Here is a 17,790-nt window from a genome sequence, read left to right on the forward strand (position 1 = left end):
GTGAAGGTGTAAAACTCCCAACATGGCTCCTGACAGCAAGAAGGGACTTTTCCTCTGGGGAACATAGGCTCTAGATGAAAGGGCATGCTAGGGCCTAACTCCATCTCATGGAGGTAGGGCAGTTTTCTCCTGTGAACAGGCAGCACCTGAAAAAACAATGAGCCTGAAAAATAAAGATGGTTTCATGGTAGGTTTGTCTTTCTCCTTTTCTTTGTCTTCAGTTGTTTTAGACGTTTAACTCTTTTTTGACTGAGGAGCTCATTTGAAAAATATAAGGATGAATTTTACATGTTTTGGAGTGAAAATTTCAAAATTTATTGAGGATGGTAAAAACAACAACCATAGAACTTATCAGTTAGACCGCCTTGTGTACTAGGAAGGCCATTTCTTGAAGGTTCAGCTTTATTGGATGTGTGTGTTAATGCATAATGTTCAGAAATGGCCTCATTCTTAAACAGAATTCACAAGCAGTTTTCCTTTATGATAAAAAATAGTTAAAACTGGATAGATTTATCGATTTTTAAAATCTAGAAACACATCATTAAAGTGACCCTGATTTAATCACTTGGGTCATTACAAATTCTTTTTAGAAGTTTAACTATATTAAAATAAAATGTTAGTTAATAGTTTAATAAGGCTTGGAGGAAATATATTAAGATATGTTTTGAAGAAATATATTGTTCATTTTTCAAATATATTTTATTTCATCAATGTGAAATGCTTATAATTTCATATATTTTATTAGATGATATTTGTTTTGAATTAATGAAAAAGACAAACATATACCAAAACAAAAATCATTAGTAGTTTATGAAAGCAGTGTATTTTAGTTCCCAGATAATAAAGTATTAGTAAATATGGCACCTGGCTTATCTCTCTTCTTGTACATTTTTAATGTTTAAAGGAGTTAAAATATTACCTTTTGTAAATACTTTGAGATGCAGAGTAGGGTCTTTACATAATATACAACTCAATTTGTAGCCACATCTATAACTATCTGGTGAATTACTATTTTCCAGGATTCATTTATTAATTTAGGATACAAAATATTTAAATAAAACATTTTCTGAGACTTTGTAGTTTAGTATAGTTACATGGTTTCTTTTATTTCATATAAACATTACTATATTTTTACTTGAAACATTTTAAATATTAAAGAATTACTCTTGTTTTCAAAAACTGTGTCTAAATGATCATTTTTAGGTCTTAGCCCTGTGGATGTTCAAAGCTTAGTATATATGCTGGAGTCAAAGTTACAACAAAGTTAAATCTACACTGAAGATAGACCTTCTTTTTGTAGTAAAATAAAATGTCAATGAAAAAAGAGTCTATTTTTTGAGGATAAACTTTGGGAAGTCATTGTAACAATTCTTGCCACGTTAATACCTCTTTGGAATGCTATCTGATTCTTGCTGTAATATACACACCACTTTTTCTTACTCCTCAGGTTGGAGTACGTTATCCATTAGGGGACAGTAAGGGGCTTTGTCAGAGAGGAATGTGTGTGACACACAACAGGCTCTCAAGAAATGCTGGCCTCTGTCCTTAGAAGCTGGCAAAGGCATATAATAGTTTAATACTTTATACATTTCAAAGTCTTTTTTTAAAACATACTTAATTCACCCCCCCCCCTTTGATATAAAATTATGTAGTGGTCACAACTGGTGCCTGGATCCTCTACACAGAAACACTGGTGAGGGTCTTTGCAGGATGGTCAGACCTGGTGAACACAGTCTCTTTCTAGAGCTTGGGGGCACAATAGCTGTAGGTCTTAGAGGTGGCTTTGGTAAAGTTTCCTCAGGTGGCAGTGCAGCCCCTGGTTGAGGTGTAACAGTCATCAGTACACGCCATTGCCTGACCAGGCGGTGGCGCAGTGGATAGAGCGTCGGACTGGGATGGGGAAGACCCAGGTTCGAGATCCCGAGGTCGCCAGCTTGAGCGAGGGCTCATCTGGTTTGAGCAAAAAGCTCACCAGCTTGAGCCCAACATCGCTGGCTCAAGCAAGGGGTTACTTGGTCTGCTGAAGGCCCACGGTCAAGGCACAGTAAAAAAAAAAAAAAAAAAAGTACACGCCATCAGCAGCAGCTACTTGGGGCACAGGGGCTGAGACAGGCCAGTGCCCCTGGGGCAGGGATGAGTATACCAGCACAGCACCAGAGTGGACAGTCACCTTGCAAGAAACAGTGTGGGCTGGCTGATCTTGTTCCCCCAATAACCTCGCCGCACAGGGACAATGAATGGGTGAGCAAGCCCAGGGGTTTGAACCAGCAACCTCAGCATTCCAGGTCGATGCTTTATCCAGTGTGCCTCCACAGGTCAGGCTAATCCCAATGTATTTTATATTTTATAGTTCAGGCAACTAAGTGGGATTTACTCAAGGTCACAAGTCAATTCTATGTATTTCCTAATGTCTGGTGCATTGAACTGTATTAGTCTGCTCATTACAGATTGCCTCAACTCTGTGGTTTAAGGAAGTCTGGAAGTTTGAGATCTGGTGCTGGTAAGGTTGGTTTCTGGTGAAATCTCTCTTTCTTCCTTGCTTGCAGATAGCCTTCTGCTTGCTGTGTTCTGACACGGCCTTTCTCTCTGTGTACTCCTGATGGCTTTTCCTTTTCTTATAAGGACATCAGTCCTACTGGATTAGGGCCCTATCCTTATGACTATATTTAACGTTAATTATCTCCTTAAAGGTCCCTGTTTCCAAATATAGTCACATTGGAGTTAGGGCTTTAACTTATGAACTTTAGGGGCACACAATTCAGTTTATAATATTTGTTCACCAGTAAAAAATTCCTTTTTTTGAACCTGTTTGATAATGGGTTCAAATTTTAAAAATATACACTTGAAAGTAGTTAGCTGGTATCTGTTATAAAAATAACTAAATTGTTAGAATCTTTCATAATTTAGGGTAGGGGTTGGGAACCTATGGCTCGCGAACCAGATGTGGCTCTTTTGATGGCTGCCTCTGGCTCGCAGACAAATCTTTAATAAAAAAAATAATGTTAAAAATATAAAACGTTCTCATGTATTACAATCCATTCATTTCCTACCACTCATATTCATGGTTGTGGGTGGCTGGAGCCAATCACAGCTATCTTTCAAAACAACACCAAATTTTTATTGGATAATGCGTAACGGTACATGGGTCATTGTATGGCTCTTACAGAATTACATTTTAAAATATGTGACGTTCATGGCTCTCTCAGCCAAAAAGGTTCCTGACCCCTGATTTAGGGGCTTAAATATTAGTTTTCTATCCAGTTCAAGCTACTTGCCAAGAGGAGCTCTAAAGTCAAATGTGACCTTTTGATGAATTTTGGGCATGACAGAGAAGCAGATTCCATTAGTTAGTTATTTTAAAAAGTACTACTATATATTTGTAAAATATTTTACTTTATTTAAATTATTAAAATATTAAAATATTTTACTTTATTTTACTTTATTTTCTCCCAATGAAGCTGGTATTTCATAGTTATCTGATTCCAGCCCTATGAAAATATGTTTCTCTGGCCAATTAGCTTCTATTTATTCTGTTGACCTGGGACTACTGGAAACCAGTTTGTTGGTTTGGTTTTTTTGTTTGTTCCTATGGTCTTCAATTTATCCATCCATCCATCCATCCATCCATCCACCCACCCACCCATCCATTCATTGATGTATCCATCCCATATTTACCAATTAGTTGTGACCTCTCAGCGATGGTAATAGACATTTTGGGGGTGGACTGGATAGATATCCAAAGGCAAATGGTACCCAGGTCGATATCTCTGAGAGATTGTAGTCTAGGACTGACACTGTCCTATACACCCATACCACAGTGTGTGGTAGTACGTGCTGCATAGGGATGTGCTGCTCCAGGGGCTCTGAGGACAGGGCGACACCTTCCCAGAGAGTTTAGGTTTTCCGGAGGAAGCAATGCCTCCTCTGTGGGACTTGGAGGAGGGTCTGTCAGTGGACAGATGAAGAGAAAGCATTTTAGGCTAAGGGAACAGGAGATGAGAAAACATGAGGTATAAAAACCCCAGGATGCACTCAATGCAATCCAAGTAGTCATCCTTGTTGAACAGTGGTGGTGGTGGTGGCGGTGGGGGGTCTGAAGGGGATGGACAGTAAAAACTGATCTGAAAGACAAGTAGATCCCTCTGGAAGAACTAGTCTGGTGGACCAGGCTTTATTCTCTCAAAAAGGTGTCCAGGACTAGGTGCATATGGCCTTGCTTTTTGCTAGATAAATGAATAAATAAATGACCTAATAAATATTCATAAGCTATTGAGGTTTTTTTTTAAAAATATAGCCTTTCATTTAAGTTTATACAAAAATTAAGGAAAGCTAAAAGAAGAAAGTGAAATGTAATTTTTTTTTAATCATACTATTCAGTATCTTTTCCTCCAATACTGAAGAATTTTGAATGTAGGCCTGGTAGATTAAAAAAATGGTTTGCACACATTATAGATGCAGCAGCAGGAAGTTGGGTTAACAATCCAGGGCAAACAATCCAGGGAGCAGTCCACTGCAGGAGTCCAGATAAAAGCAAGGAGGCTTGAAGTAAACTTGGTGATGCCCTGGGGTTTCCTAGGTCAGCACTTGTGAAGTTCTCCCTAAGTCAGCCACCAAAATAAACACTAAATAGAGACAAAGCATTATGTTCAGGGAATCATTAAGTATTTGTTTGACTAAAAGCCAGCAACGATGTGTGTATATAAATGTGTGTGTGAGAGAGAGGTGGTGGGGGAACCCCATAACTGGGAGCGACGTGTGTACGATGATTCCTGAATTAACCAAGGTGGGGAGTACAGAAGAAAGCTTTGGGGAGAAAGATACTTGTAAGTTGAGTTTGATGTGTTTGTAAAATGTCCAGATAGGGATGAGGGTGTTTGATAAAAATGGTAATGTGGGTCCTGATTCAAGAGAGAGGCCTGAGTTCAGAGGTCCCGGATTCCCTGTGGAGGACAGTCTTTGGGAGGCTAAAGGTATATACATGGTTTAAAGTGGCCCAGATGAGAGCAGACACAAAGTTAATAATGGTCTCTGTTGTGTTGTTTCCTACACTGTAGACAGACAGTCTGCTCAGAACTCTTGTGCTGGCTGGTTCACTCAGTGAATAGAGCATCGACCCAGCAGACGGGTGTTCCAGGTTTGATCTCTTGTCAAGGCATATATGAGAAGTGACCATCTGCTTCTCTCCCCTCCCTCTCCCACTCTTTCTCTCTTCCTCTCCTACAGCCAATGGCTCATTTGTTTTTATTTTTAAAATTATTTTTATTCATTTATTCATTTTAGAGGAGACAGAGGGAGAGAGAGAAGGGGAAGGGGGAGGAGCAAGAAGCATCAACTCCCATATGTGCCTTGACCGGGCAAGCCCAGGGCTTTGAACCTGCGACCTCAGCATTCCAGGTTGACACCTGATCCACTGCGCCACCACAGGTCAGGCAGCCAATGGCTCATTTGGTCCTAGCCTTGGCCTCAGGTGCTGAGGATAACTCAGTTGATGCGAGCATCGGCCCCAGACAGGGGTTGCCTAGTAAATCGCAGTCTGGGCGCATGTGGAAGTATGTCTCTCTATCTCCCCTCCTCTCACTTAAAAAAAAAAAAAAGAACTCTCATCAATGCATTTTGTCAATAGCAACATTCACTTCCACAAGTCTTTGGGAGTTGCTAATATGTTTTAGAGTTTAAAATCCCTATTTCTTCTACTACTTGGGGCCTGCCTTTTCTAGGCTATTCTGATTGACTCATTCATTCTATCAACAAGTATTTTGTGAGGGCCTGCTACATTCTCGGCACTTGGGACAAAACCATGCAGAACCTGAATGCTCATGGAGATTGTAGTCTAATCTCAGATACGGATATTTAGATTGGACTTGAAGTCCACAAATTAGCCTGGAGAAGGCATGGGCAGGGTGGGCAGGGATGGGGGGGTGCTCAGCAGAGTCTTGCAGACCCTGCTGTGAGAGAAGCGTTGCACGGTCAGAGGTGCAGTGTGGCCGTGCACGCGGCGGGGATGGGGGCAGGTGCAGCGTGGCCGTGCACGCGGCGGGGATGGGGGCAGGTGCAGCGTGGCCGTGCACGCGGCGGGGATGGGGGCAGGTGCAGCGTGGCCGTGCACGCGGCAGGGATGGGGGCAGGTGTAGTGTGGCCGTGCACGCGGCAGGGATGGGGGCAGGTGTAGTGTGGCCGTGCACGCGGCGGGGATGGGGGCAGGTGCAGCGTGGCCGTGCACGCGGCGGGGATGGGGGCAGGTGCAGCGTGGCCGTGCACGCGGCGGGGATGGGGGCAGGTGCAGCGTGGCCGTGCACGCGGCGGGGATGGGGGCAGGTGCAGTGTGGACGTGCACGCGGCAGGGATGGGGGCAGGTGCAGTGTGGCCGTGCACGCGGCAGGGATGGGGGCATCCCAGGGTGAGGGGGGAAACTTCCTGGATGCCACGTTCCTGAGAGTAATGGGTAGGAAGCATGGAAGAGTGTAATGTGCGAGTGTAATAGGACCAGCCTTGCCGTTTTAAGGTCACTCTGGATCTTCTTAGTGGATCTGGAATGGATTTGCAGGGACTAGATGAAGGGACCAGTGAAAAGGCAGCAGTCCAGGCAGAGATGTTGGAGGCTGGACCAGGAGGCAGGCATTCAGAAAGAAGTGTATGGGTTTGATCACAAGAGACTTAATGTGATGTCTTTAGGCTCATTCTTATTATAGCGTGTATCAGAATTTCACATTCAAGGCTGAATAATATTCCATTGTGTGTGTCTATCCTATTCTGTTTATCCATTCATCTGTAGATGGACATTTTGGTTGTTTTCACCTTTTAGCTATTGAGAATAGTGCTGTTGTGAACATGGGTGTGCTGGGTATTGAGATGTTATGCTTATATGTCATCTTCAGTAGGTGAGAGGGGCAATGTTTTATTCATTTCATTTCTATCTAGCACTTGGTGATGCCCAGAACATTGTAGACCCTCAATGTTGACATGTGAGTGAAGGACTTAAATTGGTTTATTTTATTTTATTTAACAAACACATAGAAAGTACCATAAAATCTAAATGAGTTTTAAAAATGAACTCATTTAACTTTACTAAAAACCCTGTATAAAACTACTGTTAAGCCTGTTCTTAGAAAAGGAAAGTGAGGCAGAGTTAATTAGTGGTGGAGCTGGAGATTCGAACCCAGACAATCCAGTCTAGGTCTTGACTTTGCTATCCTGCTGTGCTGTGTCTGTAGCTCAGCGGGCCGGGCCTGCACATATATTCAGGTAAGTGGAAACCGTAAGAATTGCTAGGGAATTCAGAAGAGAAATGCTTCTTCTACAGGCTCTTTTATGTCAACACAGTGAAGACTGCATTTTTGAAGCAGGGGAGTTTGGCTAGAAGGAAGATCTAAATATCTAGCGAGAGCAAAACAAAACAAAAACCCCCAAATTATCCAACCAACCAAAGAAATTCAAACTTGCTGTTTACCAGTTTGAAAACCGTGGCAGAGCTGTGCAAATAGTCCGAGCGGCAGCGGGATGATCAGATGATGGTCAGAAACAGTGCTGGGGGAGGGGCCAGTCTTTCAGGCTGTGTGTTGGCATTGTGCCTGTGAAGTGTATTAACAGAAAAACTGTGGCAGTAAATCTCTGAACTACGCAGAGAGGGTGGGTGAAGGGTGGTCCAGGTATACCGGACGCTGCTCCCTCACTGGACAGGACAGCCCCGGGCCAGGTTTGCTTCTCTTTATGTCTGCAACTGCCGGCCCTCATCACAGTCGAGGGCCAGTCCCTGCTGCTTAACAGGATGCTTGTTGTAACTCCAAGGTGTTTTCTATCTGCTCTAGGGCACAGATGTCCGGGTCCAGCCTTCATTTATCGTGTCCCTTTCTCTCATCTCCTCCCAAGGCGGGGAGGGCTCGGGAGCTGCTCCGGCCGGGGCAGGTGCCCGTGTCAGCAGTGCACAGCAGAGTCATGATTGTGGTAGCCGTCCATGTGGCATCACCCTTTGTATTTGGTCCGTGGACACTGCACCTACTTAACCTTTAACCATCTCCTGGCTATAGCAAATCTGCCACCTTCTTCTGGAGAACGTCCCGTTTCAGGTTTTTTTTTGCTTATGCTGGTGTCTAGCTCTGCACATGGTCACAGTGGCATCTGTGTAAGTCTCACTGATGGTTGCTGATGTTTCCAGGTTCCTCGAGACAAGAGGCTGCTGTCTGTAAGCAAAACAAGTGACAGCCAAGAAGATCAGGACAAAAGGTATGGTGTTATGTAAAGGAATATACCTGGTTTCCAAAATAACTCCTGTTCTCTCTATGTATTTTTAAACAACAGTATTAAACTATAATTTTTATCCTTGAGAGGAGGTGGGGTTAAGAAGCATAGCCTCCTCAATCTGTCTTGTGGAGTCGGGACCAAAACAGGATCTTTCAGTAGGGAGAGAAAGTTGTATTTTTTTGGGTATGCATCCAAAGGGTCACCAGAAGGCTCTTAATATCCCTACACCAGCAGGCTGATAATCCTCACAGTTAATGGTGGTATGCTGGCAAGACAGCTTGGTGCTGGGTGAATTTTTCTGTCCATCTCACAGCTATATAACTGAAATCAGGCTCTTAAGGGGATAGGGCTTTTTTTTTGGCGGGGGGGTATTTTTCTGAAGTTAGAAGTGGGCAGGCAGTCAGGCTCCCGCATGCGCCTGACCTGGATTCACTCGGCATGCCCACCTGGGGGCAACGCTTTGCCCATCTGGGGCGTTGCTCCATTACGGCCATTCTCAGTGCTGGGGCCAACTTTGCTCCAATGGAGTGTTGGCTGCGGGAGGGGAAGAGAGAGATTAGAGAGGAAGGGTGGAGAAGCAGATGGGTGCTTCTCTTGTGTGCCCTGACCAGGAATGGAACCCCAGACTTCCACACGCAGGGCCAACGCTCCACCGCTGAGCCAACTGGCCAGGGCCAGAGAGGATAGGACATTTTGAGCTTGCTTTTGCTAAGGATAAGCAAGAAGCAGGGCTGTCTCAGCCAGAGAGGCAGCGCTAGGTAGCAGTGGACACTGTCAGGGTGCAGGGGAAGGAAAAATGTTAGGAGATCATTATGTAACACTCCCGTCCTGCAACCTTGAAATTAGAACCAATTGAAAAGCATGACACTGACAGATTGAAATTAAAAAGGAAAAAAAAAACCAGTTTTATTTCAGATAAAGGCAATTAGAAATGTGATTTTGAATCCACAATTTGTAACAACATTTCAGTCTTGCCTTAGATAATGCATACTCATCTAGTCCCTGGCAGTACTTCAGGCCTCCCTGGAGGGACAGACCACTTGTGGTGTGTCAGGGGTGACTGGGTGGCCCTCCTATTTGGCCACGATGATCCGGACATACAGAAGAAACGGGAAGGGACTGAGCCACCGTGCTCAGCTACTTCTTCCAAACTTGACAGGTACATTCTTCCCCTGCAGAAGGATGGAGATGCCACACCTTTTTTCTATTGAAGTTTTTTGTTGCAATGGAACTATGAAGCCAGGAGAAATGAAATCTTCTGCTATCTCATATGTTAGAAGCTTACCTGGCCTTGATAGGAACTGCTTGTGACATTATGATCTTATTATGTGACTGGCAGTGGTGGCCACCGATCCACCAGCAGCCCTAGGCTGTGCATCACCTCCTAGGTACACCCCAGCTGAAGATTGAGGCTAGCTGCATCTGATTTGCAGTTCCACAGGGATTTTCTGATGCGCCACATTGCCCTGGGCCCTGGCCGTAGTTGGTAGTAATGGTGACAGAGAGAAAGAGACTGACACACTTTAGGTCCTGTGATTTTTCCTCCATCGAATCACTAGTTGTTAAACTAAGTCTATGCTGTCTGCTAAGTCCTGTGTCTACAGTCATACAGGGATTAGGGAGAAAATTAGTCCAAGATGTGTACTCTCTCTGCATCCTAACAGACAAAAGAAACCACGTTTTATTAAAGCATCTCTTAAAACACCATTAAGGAGTGACAGTCGCTCATTGTATTTTAATGGTTATTTTTTGTGATTTCAATGGAGTGCCTTTAAAAAAAGCTGGCAGGGAGGTATAGACAAAACCACCTTGTATAGACTAATTATGACTTAGTAGACTCTGGTTGAATGTAATTTGAAAGGATATCATTTGATCTGCGGTATATTTATTAATTAAGGTGCCATGTGCTAACATGATATCATTACAACTGCTTTTATACAGAAGTTGCTTCTTTGAAAAATAGAATTTCAATGACATAATCCAAAAATGTTTTTAAAAATATATTCAACGTACAATTCTTTGCATTGTATTTTTTTTCTCATAGTATAGTATTTGGTTCAATTTTGAATTATATTGCAGGTAAGTCAGTATCTCACAATAATTCTTACTTTGTTCTAATCATCCATATCTTTGGATGTCTCTCTGCAGTTGCCCAGCATCAGCTCTAAGGCCAGTACTGCTCTCTACAGGGGCCTAGTTACACATTACAGGACAGCACTGAGTCTATTATTTCCTCGTCATATAATAACAATTCAATTAGGTTTTTACAACTATATAGTTTGTTTTTAAGAACACCAAAAATCTTTCAACTTAGGTTTCTAGTTTAGAATTCAGGCATACATGAATTAGAGAATTAAGGAATTTGGACTAAAGTAGATGCTTAACTGTAAAGGAGTTAGTTAACTTGGAATACTGGCAAAGCCATTAAAACTGTTAGTTCAAAGCCCAGAGGAGTGGAAACTGGGTAATTGCTTTGGTAGCTAATAAATGTAGACCAACACTTCTTTCTATACCCAACTTGCAGAACATTATTCACAAGTACTAATGGTTAACTTTTCACAAAAGGGTCTGGAGTAAAATGAGTTGCAGAAATTCTGGGTTACAGTTAGTTACAGGTGAAGGAACATCTGAGGGCCTTTACTATGTTCATGATGTTTGTGACCCACCAGGGTGGTCTTGTTATGGCAATGTGTTTTTCTTTTCTTTTTTTTTTTTAATACTGATTTTATCATGGACTCTTTTTCTTTGAGGAACATCTATTAACATTCCATGCAAACGTTCTAAATAATGGGGTTTAGGAAATGCTGATATAAATGGGTGGTCTGGGTTTTGGCATCCTCCCGCTAAACTGGATTCAGATTAAACATCATTTCTAAATTTTCACTGTGTCCTATACACAGACTCACTGATTGATTTGGCCATGAAAGCAGGTTATTACTTAAAGCCAGCAAGTCTGTAGACTTGCGATTTTATTCTTTAGAGGATTATTTTCTAGAATGATTCCTGCAGATCTGTGACAGACTCAGAGAAGTGTAGGTGCTTTTCTGTGGGCTTTGTTCATGTGAGAGCCGTGCTTTCCCCAAGCTTCACTTTGAAGTTTTATCTGAAAAATCAAAGCTGAATTACCTACCAAGTCCTTCCTGAGAGTTAGGCAAGCTCAGAAGCTAATAGACTTCCTTCAGAGAAGCCAGGAGAGCTCAGTTTTTGGAAGAACCAATTTTATTAGAGTATTTCTCTGCATGAGAGATGCCAGTTAGCCCTAGAAAGAACATGCCAGTTGAGAGAAGGAGACGTTGGAGACAGGGCTCCAGGCAAGACATGTACCTTCTCTCTCTGTCAAGCTATATCTCTCTATATCAGGGGTCCCCAAACTTTTTACACAGGGGGCCAGTTCACTGTCTCAGACCGTTGGAGGGCCGGACTATAAAAAAAACTATGAACAAATCCCTATGCACACTGCACATATCTTATTTTAAAGTAAAAAAACAAAATGGGATCAAATACAATATTTAAAATAAAGAACAAGTAAATTTAAATCAAGAAACTGACCAGTATTTCAATGGGAACTATGCTCCTCTCACTAACCACCAATGAAAGAGGTGCCTCTTCTGGAAGTGCGACGGGGGCCGGATAAATGGCCTCAGGGGGCCGCATGCGGCCCGCGGGCCGTAGTTTGGGGACCCCTGTTCTATATCAAGCTATCTGTAGTAAGAGATGGCCCCAAATTTTATTGACCACAGGGTCTTTGATAGTAAAATCATTTGCTGTCAACAATAATCTTAAATGAACAAAGCTCTCTTTGCTTCTCTGTCTCCCAGAATTCTTTAGTGTAAATGGAGATATTTCATCCTAGCCTGGCAAGAATTAATTTTCTAAATCCTTTCCTTTCTCTTTGTACCAGCCGGGAGGTCTGGGATCTGAGAGATCTTGTTTTACATAAGCCCAGTTATACCACTTCCTTAAGCCCCAAAAGTAATTCAGTGCGAAGGCTATCGGTGAGCTCTGGTTATTTCTTAATGTAGTGGAAATATTTTATTTTTTAAAATGAAAGTTTAATTTATTGTGTTGACATGGTTTCAAGTGTCCCACTCAATATAACACCCTCTACACCTCACACCATGTCACAGTCTCTTTCCACCCTTGACTCACCCCCTCTGTCCCGTCCCCCTCCTACTTCTGCCCCTCCTCCCTGTGGCTGGCCAACCCCGTTGTCTGATTCTATGTGTCATGTATATATATATAATTTGACTAATCCCTTCACCTTCTTTAATGCCTTCCCCTCTTGTTTCCCCTTCCCTCTGTTATCCCTTCTTACTCTTCCCACAATTTCTAAATTTTAGCTTAGCCCACAATAAAGTGAAAACTATCTTTCCTACCCCCCTCTAATTACCATGCTGGTTCTCCTCCTGCCTTTTTTAAAAAAGCTTTTTATGTGTGAAATACAACATCAGCAATAGTTCAAATTCTATAGAAATGTTTACCTGAAACCTCTCTACTCTTATTGATCAATATCACCCCTTTAAATTTAATTTCCTAAAAACAAAATTTTTTTTAAAAAATAGCTTTTAAAAAATATGTCCCTTTGAAAGTTTCCAAACATAGAAAGAAGTAGAGGGGACAGCAGGGTGACCCTCCCTGACCATCCCACGCTCCAGGTTCAGCAGTGACAACATTTTGTTATTCCTGCTTCATCTCTACCTTTTCTTTTTCCTTCCTTTTCTTTTTTATTTAATTGCAATAGGATTTAAAATAAATCCCTGACATCATATCATTTTACCTTTAACTACTTCTGGTTTATATCTCTAAAAAAAACAAAAAACAAAAAAAAACCCCCAAAACTCCAGGACATTTTATTACATAATCTCAAAATCTTTAGCACACCTAACTAAATCAACACATTTCCTTAATATCGCCGAAATCCCAGTCCCTATTCCATTGCCTCAAAAATCCCATTGGTTCATAAATGCCATTTTGGTTTGTTCAGATCCAGATCCAAACAAGATCTGCTCATCATATTTGACTGTATGCCTTTTAAATCTCTGTCAGTCTAGAACAAGCCTGCACTGCCGTCCCTTTCCCATGCCTCTGACTTACTGGAAAAACCACGTCAGTCAGGTGTGCAGCGCTCTGGCTTGTCTGATTGCTTCTTTTGATGCTAAGTCTTTCTACCTGCTCCTCTGTTTCTTGAGAGCTGGAAGTTAGATATAAAGCCTTGCTTAGATTTAAAGTCAATTTTATTTGATTTCTTTTTGTAATAGCACTTTCAGGATGGGGCTGATTGCATGATATCATGAGGTACACATGTAGTTGTTCTACTTCTAGTGATGCAAAGACCCACTGCACCCCACTGTAAACTTCACCACCAGCCTTTCCTCTGATTATTACACATTCACGTCTACTTATTATTGTCTGCATCAGTTATTATTATTTTTTTTTTTAGAGTTGCAAACGGGTGATTTTTCTAATTCTATCATATTGCGGGGTGGGTTTAAACACACAGAAACTGTCTTGGCACCAGTGAAGCCCAGAGTAATTTGAGTGGAGGAGAAAACCGAGTGCAGGTCCTAAAGACTGTCCCAGTGAACCTTTCCCTAAATCAAGACCACCTGGAGAATTCCAAACGGGAACAGTACGGCGCCAACGTCCCCGAGAGCCCTGCGGTCGTGCCCGTGTCAGGAATCACGGTGGTGAAAGCCGAAGATTTCACACCGGTCTTCATGGCCCCGCCCGTGCACTATCCCCGGGGAGATGGCGAGGAGCAGCGTGTGGTTATCTTTGAACAGACTCAGTATGGCGTGCCCGCCATGGCCAGCCACGGCACCTACCTCAAGGATGACCAGCGCAGCACCCCGGACAGCACTTACAGCGAGAGCTTCAAAGACGGAACCACTGAGGTGAGTCCCTGCTCTTAGCAAGAACTTAAATCCAGAACCCCCAGCTTACATTTTTTTCCCCCTCTATTTACTTTTTAAGTGAGATAAATGAATTAAACTGTGAGTTTACAGTTACTTTTTAAAATGAGTTTGTATTGTTCATTGTAAGCAGGCTTTAATAAACCGTTGGTCCAGGTGTGTGGAGGAATATTTTTTTTGACTGTTAGATACAGATTCCTTTGTTTTAGTTTTAACCTTAAAATCGCATATTGAATACGCAAGAAAGAGTTTGTATTTTTGATAATCAAGTGCGTGTATGTGTACTTTGTACCTTAGAGAGACGACATATTCTTCCCATGTGCCATCGAGTTCACAGAAACAATGCTCTTTGCTTGCTTGTGTGTTTTAAAGTCTCATAGTTTAAGGGCACAGTTTGAAATGGTTGGTCTTGTATTCAGATGTGTAACCAGCCTCAGACTCAATAAAACAGCCCCTTCATCCTAGAAGTTTTCTTGGTTTCCCTTGCACGGGAAGCCCTCTCGTCTCCCCTGCTCTCGACAAGCATGAATCTGCCTTCTGTCACTATAGTTTTGCTTGTTCTAAAATTTTATACAGATGGATAATAGAGTATATAGTCTTCTATGTTGTCTTATTTCACTTAGCATAATCTTTTTGAGATTCACCTATGTTATTGCTTGTGTTAACAGTTTTTTAAAACTGCTAAGTAGTATTTCATGATAAGTATACATCATAATTTATGATATATATCATCAGTCGCTGATATAATTGTGGATCATCTCTTTAGTTTTTGACCCAGAATATACAATGTGTTTATTTTTTATTGGTTCAGATCAGCTTCTTCAATATTTAGATGCAATGCCTCTGCATTTGAGATGATGGTCGTTTGTCTTCCCATTTTTTTCGACCCACCTGGGCCAATAAAAGACAATGGCAAAGGGGGCAGATATGTGGTTTCTTAACTTCCTAACGAGAGCGAGTGTGGTGGCAGCATGCCAAACACATGAATCTTGCCGCCCACGTAGTTGCCATAGGGACAAAATGCCATTAACCTGTGGTTGAGATTGTACCCCTACATAATAATATTTAAAAATAATAAACATTTAAGTAGCGCTCTGTACTGGGAATCTTTCTAAGTGGTATATACCCATTTAATCTCACAAAAACCCTATGAGGTTGGTACTATTATTGTCATCTCTATTTGTCAGATGAGGAAACCAAGGCACGGAGAGTGTCAGTGTGCCCATGGTCATTCTGCGGTAGGTGGGAGAGAGAGGACTCCTCACAGGCTATCTCCTCCTGAACATATGGCCTTAACCTGGCCTTTATACTCCCAGAGAAAGTGTATGGAACCTTCTCATCTCAGCAGTTCCATTGCTTAAGAAAATGACTCAACCATGCATTTTATTTTTTAAATCTAAGTGCTTTATTTTTATCTTTGTAGTTATTTTTTATCCTTCATATGAAGAGAAGAGGAACGAAGGGACTAGCTCCCGGCTGTGTTGGTAGGAAGTCAGGGTGGACAGGCGCACTAGCAGCTCTCATTCCCCGCTCAAGCCTTTCCTGAGCACCTGCTGTGTATGCCAGGAAATCCGAATGCGAGAGTGAGACTTGATAAATTCCCTGTTCTAAAGAGGCCATCTTATTTCTTGGGTTCTCGTAGCTTTACAATCAAACTTTTAGTATTTTTACAATAAAAAACATTGTTTTAAAGTTAGTATCCTTAGCTTCCTATGCTGGATTGCTTAAAATAATCAGCAGACTTTTTATTTCTTTTTTTAAATTTAATTTATTTTTTAACTGAGCAAGGAATCTCGTAGGGTCTTTGGTAGTATTGATATTTGATTTTCCCTCAGGCCATCAGGGGTGTTTCCTTAGAAAAAGCAAATCACTCTACATGGGAATATGAAGTACATGCCTTTTCACTAAAGTTTTGCCACTGATGTTTTTCTTACATGGTGTAGAAATATTCCATTAGTCACAAAAGAGTCCGTGGACGTGGTCCAATGTCAACGAAACCATCATGCTATTTGGGGGATGTGTTATCAGTTCTGTTTGTGCTGTAGATAAGGAGGCTTGTGAAAGGAAGCTATTGTATTTGGGGTTTTATTTTGAGGTGCATTAAAAAGTAACCAGAAACTAAATATGAAGATTATTCCCACTGAATTTGGGATATTTGGAATATTTCAGCTGCTCTCCTAGTCTTGGAAATCAGTGTTTCCATTGCATATTTCAATCTGATGTTAATTAAATGGAATGCTCCATTATGATCTTTAGCCGTGGCATTGCCAACAGGTTATTATTAGGTAAGCTCAGTAACTTCACCAAGTAAATTTTACTAAGGAAAATTTGTCTAAAGTCTAGTACTTCTCTTTTGGAATGTTATTAAAATGTTTAGGGCACTTGTTGAATTAGCAGGTTTTATTTGGTATTAGAGATAGATTCATTTTTGTGTGTGTGTGGGAGAAGGGGGTGCCTGTGAGTGTGGTGGTATCAGGAAAGGGGTAGTTTGGTCCAAATGATTAAGAAACATATAGATGAACTACATCAAATCACAGTAAGGTATGGTGATGTTGGCTGTCTGCCTGCCTTGGGCATCCTAAAAATTATATCAAAATGTTTCCAAACAATTGTAAAAACTTGGTAACTGTAATCAGAATAGTCCAAGCATTTTGGTCTAATTCTTCGTAAGGAATCATTTAGGGCCATGTGACCTATCAATGTGATCAGAGCTCAAAAAGGATTGTGGAATTTTTCAAGTGTGGACTTTACATTTAATTTTTTAATATTATAAAGATAATGTAACAGAATTAAGAAAAACATTTTAAACTTGAAAACAGTAACTCTGTGTCTAACACATAGCAACTATTTTTTCTGGTTCTTATTCACACGCACTCATAGTTACTGGAGTAAGATTCTTTTTTTTTTTTTCCCCGAAGCTGGAAACGGGGAGAGACAGTCAGACAGACTCCCGCATGCGCCCGACCGGGATCCACCCGGCACGCCCACCAGGGGCGAAGCTCTGCCCCTCCAGGGCGTCGCTCTGTTGCGACCAGAGCCACTCTAGTGCCTGGGGCAGAGGCCAAGGAGCCATCCCCAGCGCCCGGGCCATTTTTGCTCCAATGGAGCCTCGCTGTGGGAGGGGAAGAGAGAGACAGAGAGGAAGGAGAGGGGGAGGGGTGGAGAAGCAGATGGGCGCTTCTCCTGTGTGCCCTGGCCGGGAATCGAACCTGGGACCCCTTGCACGCCAGGCCGACGCTCTACCACTGAGCAAACCGACCAGGGCTTGAGTAAGATTCTTTATTTCAGTCAGCACATAAGACAGTCTCTCTGAGTTGCACCTTCTCACATCACCTGTGGGAATAGAATCACAGAGTTTATAAGTCCAATACATTTTAGTGGGCTCCTCAGGCTGCAAAGTTCTATGGCATGGACAATAAATTTATTCAAGGCCATGTTTATTAATACTGATTCAAGGCCATGTTTATTAATACTGGGTCACCGTGTGTTGTTTTCAGGTTACTGCATATTTCTTCAAAGCAGACTTTGGAAATGTATCTTCTTTATCGCTAAAATACTTCCTAATGCCTTTTTCATCATGCTGCCCTTCTACTCCAAAATTTCCTAATTCTTAACTATACTAAGTATAAAACCTTTTCAT

The 17,790-nt window shown here is 41.9% G+C and overlaps 1 protein-coding gene across 3 annotated transcripts in view; it reads left to right on the top strand.

Moving 5' to 3' along the window:
* GRHL2 (grainyhead like transcription factor 2) overlaps nucleotides 1-17,790 on the top strand; it is a 171,729-nt gene that overhangs the window by 50,894 nt on the left and 103,045 nt on the right. For all 3 annotated transcript variants that reach the window (XM_066379250.1, XM_066379251.1, XM_066379252.1), the window contains exons 3-4: nucleotides 8,153-8,220; nucleotides 13,739-14,132. In XM_066379250.1, coding sequence (XP_066235347.1) covers nucleotides 8,153-8,220; nucleotides 13,739-14,132 — 462 coding nt within the window. The remainder of the gene's footprint in view (nucleotides 1-8,152; nucleotides 8,221-13,738; nucleotides 14,133-17,790) is intronic.

The sequence above is a fragment of the Saccopteryx leptura genome, chromosome 3, assembly GCF_036850995.1.
Source record: "Saccopteryx leptura isolate mSacLep1 chromosome 3, mSacLep1_pri_phased_curated, whole genome shotgun sequence".
Lineage (NCBI taxonomy): Eukaryota > Metazoa > Chordata > Mammalia > Chiroptera > Emballonuridae > Saccopteryx > Saccopteryx leptura.